Raw genomic sequence first — 12,480 nt, forward strand, 5'->3', positions numbered from 1 at the left:
ACGGTAGACACAGGAACATTCAGGTCTTTGGAGATGGACTTGTAGCCTTGAGATTGCTCATGCTTCCTCAAGTCCTCAGACAGTTCTTTGGTCTTCTTTCTTTTCTCCATGCTCAATGTGGTACACACAAGGACACAGGACAGAGGTTGAGTCAACTTTAATCCATGTCAACTGGCTGCAAGTGTGATTTAGTTATTGCCAACACCCGTTAGGTGCCACAGGTAAGTTACAGGTGCTGTTAATTACACAAATTAGAGAAGCATCACATGATTTTTCGAACAGTGCCAATACTTTTGTCCACCCTCTTATGTTTGGTGTGGAATTATATCCAATTTGGCTTTAGGACAATTCTTTGTGTTTTTTCATTTAAGACAAATTAAATGAAGATAATAATACCAAAGAATTTGTGTTTGCAATCATTTTGAGGAAGAAACTGAGTATTATCTGACAGAATTGCAGGGGTGTCAATACTTTTGGCCACAACTGTATATATTTTTGAGATAAAAAAAAAAATGAAGAATTTTTCTTATTTTCTCACCACCTTGACATGATATCAGGTGAACAAAGAAAAATAAATCTGAATATCAAAATTAGGAATTATCACAAACATTGTGTAAATATTTGAAGAAAAAAAAAAAAGGGATTTTTGTGTACTCACCCTAAAATCCTTTTCTCCGAGCCATTCTTTGGGGGACACACAGGCAGTTGGTGTTATGCTGCTTGCCACTAGGAGGACACTAAGTAAACCAGAAAAAAAGTTAGCTCCTCCCCTGCAGTATACACCCTCTCGCTGGATGAGATTTCTCCAGTTCGGTGAAAAAAGCAGTAGGAGCTTAAACAGTCAATAATAACCATAACTATGTCAAAACCTAAGAATGCTACAATGAGCCAGTAGGCTAAACAGGGTGGGTGCTGTGTCCCCCAATGAATGGCTCGGAGAAAAGGATTTTACGGTGAGTACACAAAAATCCCTATTTCTCCTTCGCCTCATTGGGGGACACAGACAATGGGACGTCTTAAAGCAGTCCCTGGGTGGGGAGCATACATCTGCTAATTCCACATGTACCACTGAGTCAACACTAAGGTACTGCCGCTTGCAGGATGCGTCTGCCGAGAGCTGCATCCGCAGAGGCCTGAGAATGAATTTGGTAATGTTTTGTAAAAGTATGCAGACTGGACCAAGTCGCAGCCTTGCAGACCTGTTCTGCCGAGGCCTGGTGCCAAATGGCCCAAGAGGCGCCCACTGACCGGGTAGAGTGCGCCTTAATCCCCACTGGGACTGGCGTGTTCCTGACACGGTAGGATTCCTGAATCGCTAAGCGAATCCACCTGGCTAGGGTTGCTTTTGAAGCGGCTAGACCCTTCCTATGCCCCTCTGGAAGTATGAACAGGGCATCTGACTTGCAGAAGGGAGCCGTCCGCGAGATGTACCGTCTCAGCGCCCTAACCGCATCCAGGGTGTGGAGGGCCTTCTCAATGCGATGGACTGGCGCTGGACAAAAGGAAGGCAAAACAATTTCCTCATTGAGATGGAAAGAGGAGACAACCTTGGGCAGGAAGGACAGGGACGTCCTGAGAACTACCTTGTCCTGATGAAAATTCAGTAACTGAGAACGGCAGGACAGGGCTGCCAATTCCAAAACGCGTCTGATTGACGTAATTGCCACAAGAAAGACCACTTTCCAAGAGGACGGTCAGTGACACGTCCTGCAGCGGTTCGAAAGGAGCTTCCTGTAAGGCCCAGAGAACCAGGTTAAGGTCCCATGATTCCAATGGCCTTCTATAAGGAGGCGCCACATGGAAAACTCCCTGAATGAACGTCTTGACCTGAAGTTTGGTGGCAATTTTGCGTTGGAAAAGCACTGACAAGACCGAAATTTGGCCCATGAGCGAGCCAAGCGCGAGGCCTGATTTTAATCTGGATTGAAGGAATTCCAATATGGCCGGAATGGAAGACACCAGAGGTGATCGACCATGATCCTTGCACCACGAAAAGAAGGTTTTCCAGGGGCAGAGATAGGATGCGCCTGGACACACGCTTCCTGGCACTAATCATGGTGGAAATCACGTTGTGAGAACCCAGCCTGTGCTAAAAACCAGGATTCAACGGCCAAGCTGTCAAAGACAGGGCCCTGGAGTTCTGGTGGTAAATCGGGCCCTGTGAGAGCAGATCCATGCGATCTATAAGTCGCCAGGGGACGTCGGCGACTAGTTGTATTAGTTCTGCATACCATGCTCGGCGTGGCCAATCTGGCGCGACTAGGATCACTGGTACTCCCTCCGCTCTGATCTTCTTGATATGACCCTCGGAAGCAAGGGAAGAGGGGGAAAGATGTACGGGAGCCGGAGCTATGGCAGAACTAGGGCGTTCGCTCAGATGGCTCATGGATCACGCGATCGGGCAATGAACCGAGACACCTTGTTGTTTAGTCTTGAGGCCATGAGATCCACATCTGGAGTCCCCCAACGATGACAAATCTGTTGAAAGATTTCCGGATGAAGAGACCACTCTCCCAAGGCAATGCCTTGGTGACGGAGAAGATCTACCGCCCAATTTTCTACGCCCGGGATGTGGATTGCTGAGATGGGCAAATGGTTGGTCTTGGCCCAATGGACGATGTGACTCACTTTCTGCATGGCCATCCTGCTCCGGGTACCTCCCTGGCAGTTGATATACGCTACAGCCGTGGCGTTGTCGGATTGGATCCTGATGGGGTGACCTGCAAGGAGATGGTGGAAACTCCATAGAGCTAATCTGATCGCTCGTATCTCCAAAATGTTGATGGGGAGACGTGACTCTCGGGTTGACCAACGACCCTGTGCTGTGTGGTGATTAAAGACCGCACCCCAGCCGAGAAGACTTGCATCGGTGGTTACTACCAACCATCTTACTGGGAGAAAAGACCTCCCTTGATTCAGGGAGGACTTCAGTGTCCACCACCTGAAGGCTTGCCTGACCCGCAGGGACAGAAGGATCCGACGGTCCAGGGAGAACGGGTTCTTGTCCCAAGCTAACAGCAACGCATGCTGTAAGGGACGGAGATGGAACTGTGCAAATGGAACCGCTTCCATCGCAGCCACCATCTTTCCGAGAACTCTCATGCCGAAACGAATGGAGTGAGAAGCTGGTCGGGAAAGAGTCCGCGCTGCCTGTAAGGCTTGGGTCTTTTCTGGAGGGAGAATGACCAACCCGCGGGAAGTGTCCAAGATCATTCCTAAAAAGGAAATCTGCTGAGCCGGTTTCGGGAAAGACTTTTCGAAGTTTATCTTCCACCCCAGGCGCGAAAGTGTATTTACTGTTATATCCATGGATTCCTCGCAGGCTGGAAGGGACGGACGCTTGATGAGGAGGTCGTCCAGATACGGTAACACCACTACTCCCAAAGAGTGGAGAATGGCCATGACAGCCACCATGACCTGGGTAAAGACCCTGGAGGCGGTGGCGAGTCTGAAGGGCAAGGCAACGAACTGGAAGTGTTCCTCGTGAACTGCAAAACGCAGGAACTGCTGGTGGGACGGAAAGATAAGAATGTGAAGGTAAGCGTCCTTGATGTCGATGGACGTTAGGAACTCTCCTTTTTCCATGGAAGTGACAACTGATCGGAGAGATTCCATTCAGAATCGCCGTACCCTGACAAACTGATTTAAACAGTTGGAGATCCAGAATGGGTCGCATCGTCTCGTTCTTCTTTGGAACTACAAAAAGGTTTGAATAAAATCCTCTGAACCTCTCGTGAAGAGGGACCGGAATGATGACTCCGTCCCTTAGCAGAGCCTGAACAGCCCGAAGGAAGGCTCTTGTCTTTCCCTTGGGCGGAGAGGAAAGGAAAAAGCGAGTTGGAGGGGAAGAAGAAAATTCTATCTTGTATCCGGAGGACACCAGCTCCCTGACCCACTTGTCGTGGACGACCGCGAGCCAAGTGTGGCTGAAGGAAAGTAGGCGACCGCCTACTTTGTCAGTGTCCGCCAGATACCGCAACATGTCATTGGGTAGATCTATGAGATCTGGCTCCCCTAGATCCAGAAGCCCTAGGCCTGGGTTTCCAAGAGCGGTTAGGTCTGTATGAGACCTGGGAGCCTCTGTCTCCGCGCAGGGACCGACCTGATCCGGAAGAGAAGGACCAACCGGAATTGTTGCGAAGAGATCGAAAACGCGTCGGCTGTTGGTTGCGAAACGGCCGAACAGCCTTTTGTTGAGGAAGGAATTTACCTTTTCCCCCGGTAGCATCAGAAATGAGCTGGTCCAGTTTCTCTCCAAAAAGACGACCCGTTTGAAAGGGGAGAGAAGTCAACGATCTTTTAGGTGTGGCAGCCGCCCGTTAGTCGCGGAGCCATAGGGCTCTTTTAATGGAGATCGCATTAGCGGCAGTTTGAGCAGCGTAATTGGCGGCATCAAAAGAGGCGTCCACTACAAAGTCCGCTGCGTGAATTATCTGCCTGGTGACAGTGGTTGCCTCCAGAGGAAGATCGGTGCCCTGGAAGGAAGTATTCAAGACTTCTGCCCAAGCGGCCATTGCCTTAGTGACCCAAATTGCCGCAAAAGATGGAAAAAGCGCTGCTCCTGAAGCTTCAGAAACTGAACGGGCAAGGTAGTCAATTTGACGATCGGAGGCGTTTCTGATTGAGGAGCCCTCAGAAACGGATAGGAGCGTTTTAGAAGCAAGACGCGATACAGGAGGGTCCATCGGAGGGGACTGTAACCAATCCTTCATTAGGTCTGGATCAAAAGGGTATTTATCCTGAGTAGACTTTTGCCCTGTGAACCGCTTATGTGGACGATCCCTATGTTTCTGGACAATTTCCTTAAAGTACAGAAGGTTGGTAAATAACCTGCGCACACGCTTGGTTTTCTTAAGTGAGACAGGATGTGCTGGAGCGGGAATATTTTCCTCATCCAACTTCAGAATCCTGTTGACTGATTCTATAAGAGAATCAAGCGACTCTTGGTCAGTTGGGGGATTCTGAGGGGCTGACGTGTCAGATTCGAATTCAGAGTTGTGCTCGCTGTGAACCTCAGGAGAGGGAGAGCGAGAGACAGGAGACGCAGATGCTGAGGTGAGACCGTGACTAGGTGACGTGTCATGGGTCCGCTTTCTAGCGACCTGACCATCCCTTGAACGAGTACGGCCCCTGCTGGTGGACGGTTCTCGGCCGACGCTAGAGCCCTCCTCGGGAGGTAAGGACGCTTTCTGACTTAAAGAGTCCTCCCGGAGGGAGAATATAGACTGGGTCAGAGACTCCACCGACCGCGACAGGGACGCAGCCCACTCAGGGGTACTAAACGCAGGAGGCCCGTCAGCAGCAGCGGCGAGGGGCTTTGAGCACAGGTCGGGGCGCAGGCAGGGGCTCAGTCCGTGCATAACGGATTAGTTTGTGCACTGGGTAAGGCAGACTTGCAAGTGGTACACACGGTAAAAAACGCAGTGTGCTTCTTGGCAGCCCGTTTAGCCTCCTTAGATTGAGACATAGTGCTCCTGAAAGGGTTAACGGCAGAGTCTGTCTGCAGCTGCAGGGAATGTGCCGGGAAGGGGTAAAGCTTTAATCTGAGGGCAGATGCAGCTTACCCACGGTCCTGTGCTGTGTTCCCTGGGAGGAAAGCAGTGGCCCTGTGGTGTCACCCGGTATCCTGCATGCCTCACAGCTCGTGTCCAGAGCAGGCTGAGGTAAAAGACATGGCCCCCGAGATTAGGATTGCGCGTCTCGCAAGTAATGAGAGGCGCCAAGAAGAGGGGGCGGCTACGTTAGCGCGGGCGGCGCTATTTAAATTGCGGCCTAGTAGGCCGGAAAAGCTGGGGACTAAATTTTTGGTCTACCCGCGGTAGGCGCCATTCAAATTGCAGCCTAATAGGCCAGAAAAGCCGGGGACTAAATTTTTGTCCTACCCGAGCGCCGAGAGCGCGATGGGGCACCGGTGCACCGCCGCAGATGCCAAGTCAGCGCTTCTCCCGGGGGCCAGGACCCGACCCCATACCTCAACTCCAGTGCTCGGCAGGCCGTGCTGTCCAGGGCCATTCATGCAGGTCTTCTCATCCTCCTGACTGATGAAGCAGAGCTGGAGGAGTTCTTAAAGGGGAATGCTCAATCGATCCTCCCTATGGCAGGGTGGATGGAGAGCTATGGTGCTGATTCAGGGCATTCGGAAGCGCTGTTCCAGTCTTCTCCCTCCATGCGCTAGCCCTCGCATCCGTGGATTACCGGACCGTAAAGATCATCGCCAGAGGAATCAGCCCCAATCGTCACAGGAAAGTGTACGGGGGGGGGGGGAGGTATACTCTGCGTGCTTGCCTGTTGTTGGTTCGAGGGAGAGCGGGCAGTAGAAAGGAACCGTCGCCCCCTTCACTCCGTACTCCGTTAATTAAAAAATAAAAGTTAACAGAAAAATCAAAAATCAAATAAAAACGATGGGGTCGGAAACCAAACCCAAGTGCCTCCTATAGACACTAACTAAGAACTGGAGAAATCTCATCCAGCGAGAGGGTGTATACTGCAGGGGAGGAGTTAACTTTTTTTTCTGGTTTACTTAGTGTCCTCCTAGCAGCCAGCAGCATAACACCCACAGTCTGTGTGTGCCCCAATGAGGCGTAGGAGAAATAAACCTTTGGAGCAGTTAAAGATTAAAAAAAAAAAAAGAAAAAGAAAAAAAGGGCCTGGTCATGACAGGGGTAATTTGGTCAAATCTCTGTAAAGATTAAGCATGAGCATAAAGTAGAGGTGAATCAGATAGGGAGTGAATAAATAATGACTTTACCCAAAATTCCTGAAGTTCTGTTAGATGTCGAATATTCTGAATTTTCTTTATTCTATTAGAAGCAACATCCAACGTTGTGAGTTTTGTCTGAAAGACACAGAAAAACGCATCGGTATACTTCACACTTTCAATTGCGTTCACTTGAAAAAAATAAATATAAAAGTAACCAAAAGTTATTTTGTATTTTATTTGTATTTTATTTATTTTTACACACGTTTGGCTGTATTAAAACTTTGACATCTAGATTAAATGTAATGTGGAGAGAGCCTACATATACTATAGTTAATGGTTCATCATAGAAGGTCAGACTTAAAAACTTTGTGATGGGTAATCCACATCATTACTCCACAGCAGAAGAGATTCCTGGATCTGGTTGACAGAATTTCAAAGAAAAATTCAAACGTAAAAATGTGTGTCTAAAATGACAAATTTGTCAGGGGATATTCAGAAATGTGCATCATCAAGATGCGACAGAATTTCAGGATAAACAAAAGCAAATATGTATTCAACGTAAAGGGATTGTCACGTTTAGAAAACATGTTTTATAGTTATATGCCCCATTAGTTCTGAGTTACTTCAGCTGCTTTGCATTAGACCCTCATCTCTTGGCCAAAGTGGACAGTGGTTACCAATACCAGCTCTTGTGTTGGAGGACGTCCACATGTTATCTGGCTTTTCGATCCATTTTCCTGTAAGCGCACTCACTGGATCTCTCAAGCAGTGCCATATACCATAAAATGACATGTCTGATGTCTTCTACTGCATCTACAACACCAGCATGGACTCAGTCAGGGCATGTTGTGTATATCAATGATAGGTGGAGGGGCAGCATTACAAAACAGAGGATGGGCGCTGGACACAGTCCAGAGATGTCCATCAGACCGCCTGATGCATTAGAATGGAGTGCTGGACAACGTCAAAACTTCTTATAACGTCTATAGCACTGCCTGGGGGAATGTAATAGGAGGCTGGAGAACGTGGTGACCGCAGCTTTTGTAGGAAAAACCTGGTGACAGGCTCTTTACATTTGCCCAGCAGTGGTGCCACAATAAAATAAAATCCTTATTGTCAGCCATCACCCCAAATATAACAGTTGACTGATGGGATAAGCAGAGGACACTTTAGGATCTGCCATCACCACAATGTGTACTTCCCATTCCGTGCTGTTTTAGATCAAATAGGATCAGTATGAAGAAACACAACAACTCTCAGCAGGCTCAAGACCTACAACATGAGAAATGCTTCAACTGCCCGCTTAATCTACTTGATCCAAAACTGATAGGAGCAAGGAAGGGCTTGGCATGGTGACAGACTTTACAGGAAAGTAACCCTGGTTAAAGTCTTCTCCAGACTTCCTGGGCAGTGGAAAACCCATTTCTGAACATGAGCCGCCATTTACATCAGCAGGAAAATGATTCAAAGTGTTTAAAGTCAAGAAAATAGCTCCATAATCTGACGTTATTTAGGATTCCTTAAAAACCACCTCCTTTGCGAAGCTTACATTGTTCTCCAGACCCTCCAAGACTTGGATGCCATTGTCGCTCAGGTACAGCTCACGCAGGTTCACCAGACTTTGGAGACCTTCAATTTTCAGGAGGCGATTACTCTGGAGAGGAGGGTTCACAGAATTAGTGCATTTACTAAATACACAAGATTTAAAGAGTAAATTAACTTGGCCCTGAAGAATTCACCTAAAATGTCTTGGCATTACTAGACAATAGCAAAGTAAAAGATTGCACTATTGTAATTGTACAGTGAAATCCCAAGAATCGGACATCAATGTCCATCTCCCAACTCCTGTAACCACGGCACAGGTTACCTGCACGCTCAGCACTGTCAGATTACTCAGCGTCTCCATGTTCTGCAGCTTGGTGATCTTGTTCTTCCCAAGAAACAAACTGTCCAAGTCTCTTAACATATCCAGATTTTCTATCTCCTGCAACGAACAATTTTGATCACGCTTGTGTACAGCAATTTTAATCAATGCATTTAAATGAGAAACCATATTAATTTCCTTTGTGTATATCATATCTACGTCTAATGCTCATTCATATTCGATGAACCAGAGGACTGGCACCTAATGACTACAACCATGAAAACACAAACTACAGGATGCCACCGATGTACCAAGTCAGCTCGTGAAATGTCTTCCCTCCAAAATATTCCACTATCAACTATGAGTGGCACCATAGAAAAGCAGAAGGAACCGCAGCAACTAAATTCTTCATGTTGTACATAAAAAGTCGCCAATCCTCTTCTGACTCAATACTAGCATATATGGACTCTGCAGTTACAGACATCAGGTCGCTTCTCATGTGTCGGCCTAAGTTCCTTAGTTCAAGTGAATGAAAATCTTAATATTTCAGCACATGACATTTTGGACAACTGTAGCTTCCAACTTTGCGTAAAAAGTTAGGGCAAGGCCCTTTTCTGTCCCCCATGATTGTGCCCCAGTGCACAAAGCGAGGTCCATATAAAGGCACGGATGGAAGAACTTGATTAGATCCTGGTTCTGTGCGACCAAACTCCATCGTAAGCCTTTGGGATGACTAGAACAGACAGTAAAGCCAGGACTCCTCTTCCAACATCAGCGTCTGACCCTACAAATGTACCTCTGGATGAATGGGCAAAAATTCCCACAGACACCTCCAAAATCTTGTAGAAGGCCTTCCCATAAGAGTGCAAGTTGTTACAGCTGCAAAAAGGGGGCACAACTTCATATTAAAATCTATGTATGTACAATGGGAGATCATAATAGATGCTGCAGCGTAATGTGTAGGGATCCCAATACTTTTGCCCACTTAGTGTAACAATTCATAGTGGCTTATACAGTAGTTTAACGGGGAGGGGGGGATAAGATAATACTCGGAGCTGTACCATAAAGGTCACTTGTACCCCGTATTTAATGCAGTTTGAGGTGTACATTTAAATAGACAAAAAACATCCCTCTTCCCCCATGTATGTCAGACAGACACCTATCCTTTATATGGTTGTCCGATCTCAGTCCACTGAAAAAAAAAAAAACACAAGCACATACACGACTATTGCATGTTGCAGGGTTTACTGACGGTAGAGAATAATGGCCTGGAACGTAGATACCAACAGAACTAGAAGGAAGAATAGCAATAAACACAAAAGGTCACAATAAAATATATAGATTTGGTTTCCCGAAATGTCTGCAGCACATTATTCAGAACACCTAGTGTAATGTCATACTATTCGCACTCCATGTTCTTACCCGTATACGATTTGAGCCTAGTTCCAGCAGACGGAGCTGCGTCATAGAGCCGAGGCTCTCAATGCGGCTGATCTTGTTGTTCACCAGGTACAGACGCTTCAGCTGCGACAAGGAGTCCAAGCCCTCAATGCGCTTCAGAAGGTTGAAAGACAGATCAAGGATTCTGAAAACACAGGATTTTTACCAGATTGGGACTATAAAGTAATTATAAAGGTGTAAAACATGCCGCAAAAACAATGGGCTGGGGGGATCTGCTGAGAGATTTATTTTACTTTCCAGTGGAAAAATATATCCACAATTGTAAAGATATAACCTTTATTCACTCATTACAACAAAAACTGAATTGATTTTTTTTGTCTCTTAAAGGGAACCTGTCCCTCTTTTGGCCGCTATAAGATGCGGCCACTGCCTATCAGGGCTTATCTACAGACTCAGTCCGGTCCAATGCCCAGATAGCTAGGAGCACCACAAGGCAGAACATCCAACAGAAAGAAACCCTGGTGATTAAACTTCCAAGTACTAATAATACGTCACATAGATTGATGTGTTACTGCATCGGGGCAGCCAAGTTTAATCTTCTGGCGGTTTGAGCAAGAATTAACCTTATGATAGAGGAATGTATTAAAAACCACCAGCCAAAACTCCAGGGATCACTCCGACTCCATTAGGCAATTTGGTCTCCCCGAGAGCCTTGGATTTATCAGACACTTCCAGTGTCTCTTTACAGAGTTCTCTTTTTCTTGTAAGAACGCACTTCATCTGTTTATTTTTATATTAAAGTGTCATGCAAACTACATTTTCAGTCTTTTTATTGTTAAAGCTCATCTGTCTAAAGGTTTCACAATAAAACAGAGCACAAATAAAAGGAATCTGTCAGTAGGAACAACCCTCCTGGCCATCTATATGGGCATGAAGGTCATAGGAAGCTGAATAAAAGGCTACCATGCCATCAGTGATCCGATGTCTTATTCCAGAGAAATCCTTTTTTTTTTTTTTTTTTAATATGGAAATGAGCTGTTAAGCGCTATGGACCGGACATATTTCTCCCTGAGAATCTGCTTCCAGGGTATATTGTAAATTAAAGTGGTGTTACCAGTGTGAGACGTGTAGATCAGGAGAGCAGACAGTCAGTCATTACATGTCTCACACTGGTAATGTCGCCTTTAACTTAAAATAAGCTCTGGAGGCAGAGTCTCAGTGAGATCTATGTCCAGCTCATAGATCTTAACAGCTCATTTCCATATTAAAATAAATTGCAATAGTGCATGAAACTAACAGTGTACTTTTTTTTTTTTTTTTTTAAATCAAAATTAAGTAAAACAAATCCCATCACATCAAGGTGCAATTTATTTGCTCAATTTGATTTTATCTTAGGACTTGTCTGTTTAGTGGCTGGTGTGAATCCGCTCCTACAGGTTGCATGCATACCAACTTATAGTCGTGTTCAGCTCTGTAAGTTTTCGCACTCTGTGAAAATAAGAGTGTGGCCTCCCTTTTCTTTGAGCTGGACAGTAAGTAAATATAGCGCCCCATATCCAAATGTGGGGCGCGTGGCCTAGCACTCGATGTGAGCAGACGGCTCCTGTGACCTCTCTGCTGTAGATCTTCATTTATCCTGTTCAAAGTCTCACTGGAGTGCTGATAAGGATCCCAGCTGGTGGAGGAGAGTGAAGGCAGATCCTGACACAGGCTGTGTCGTGGTGACCCGAGGCCATGGGAAAAAAGACTGCAGCGCAAGATGCAAGGACAGGAGCTGGGAGCAGGGCTGAGGCTGCGGCCGACAGCCTGGAGGCTGCTGGAAGGGCAAATGAAGCAAATGCCTCCTATGCACGGAGACTCGAGATAGCAGCTAAATTGGAGAAGTTTGCAAGGTTGGAAGGAACAGCAAAGGTGATGTTTGAAGGGGGAGAAGGGGAGACCGAGGAGAAAGAGAAGGAACATTCAGACGCTGATTCGGTACAGGAGGGGTTAATGGGTGAGGATGAACAGAAGGAAAAGGAGAGTGTGGAGCAGGAAGACATTGTGGAGCCTGTCATAGGGGAACCCACATTGAAGGATGTATATGACTTGGGTAGATTCTGTAATGCTGCACCAACAACCCTTACACAGAGAGTTGATGGGGTTAAATGTCCAGCATGAAGACAGCCATAAATAAAGCTGATGCCAGGGTGGGGGCAGATCAACTGGCTAAAATGCAGAAGTCTCAAATTCAATGTTTGCAGAGATGTGCTGCCTTGGCTGATAAAAATGATGGCTAAGGGTACCGTTACACCTAGCGACTCACCAGCGATCCCGACCAGCGATATGACGCGGTCAGGATCGCTGGTGAATCGCTGGGTGGTCGCTAGTGAGCTGCCACTCAGGCAGATCTCACCAGCGACATCGCAGGGGACGGGGATCGCTACTTACCTGTCAGACACGGCGATCCTGCGTCCTCCCGCCCGGCTCCACGCGTCGCTCGTCGTCACAGCAGGAAGCGCCGCAGGAAGTGGAC

At 46.9% G+C, this 12,480-nt stretch overlaps 1 protein-coding gene across 2 annotated transcripts in view; it reads right to left on the reverse strand.

Moving 5' to 3' along the window:
* The window catches only part of PPP1R7 (protein phosphatase 1 regulatory subunit 7), a 60,201-nt gene that overhangs the window by 16,216 nt on the left and 31,505 nt on the right, over nt 1–12,480 (reverse strand). For both annotated transcript variants that reach the window (XM_073581199.1, XM_073581200.1), the window contains exons 6-9: nt 9,987–10,149; nt 8,568–8,684; nt 8,250–8,354; nt 6,749–6,835 (exon numbers count right to left, since the gene is read on the reverse strand). In XM_073581199.1, the coding sequence (XP_073437300.1) occupies nt 6,749–6,835; nt 8,250–8,354; nt 8,568–8,684; nt 9,987–10,149 (472 nt within the window). The remainder of the gene's footprint in view (nt 1–6,748; nt 6,836–8,249; nt 8,355–8,567; nt 8,685–9,986; nt 10,150–12,480) is intronic.

Source organism: Dendrobates tinctorius, unplaced genomic scaffold (genome assembly GCF_039654945.1).
Source record: "Dendrobates tinctorius isolate UK_male_01 unplaced genomic scaffold, ASM3965494v1 ptg000069l, whole genome shotgun sequence".
Classification (NCBI taxonomy): Eukaryota; Metazoa; Chordata; class Amphibia; order Anura; family Dendrobatidae; genus Dendrobates; species Dendrobates tinctorius.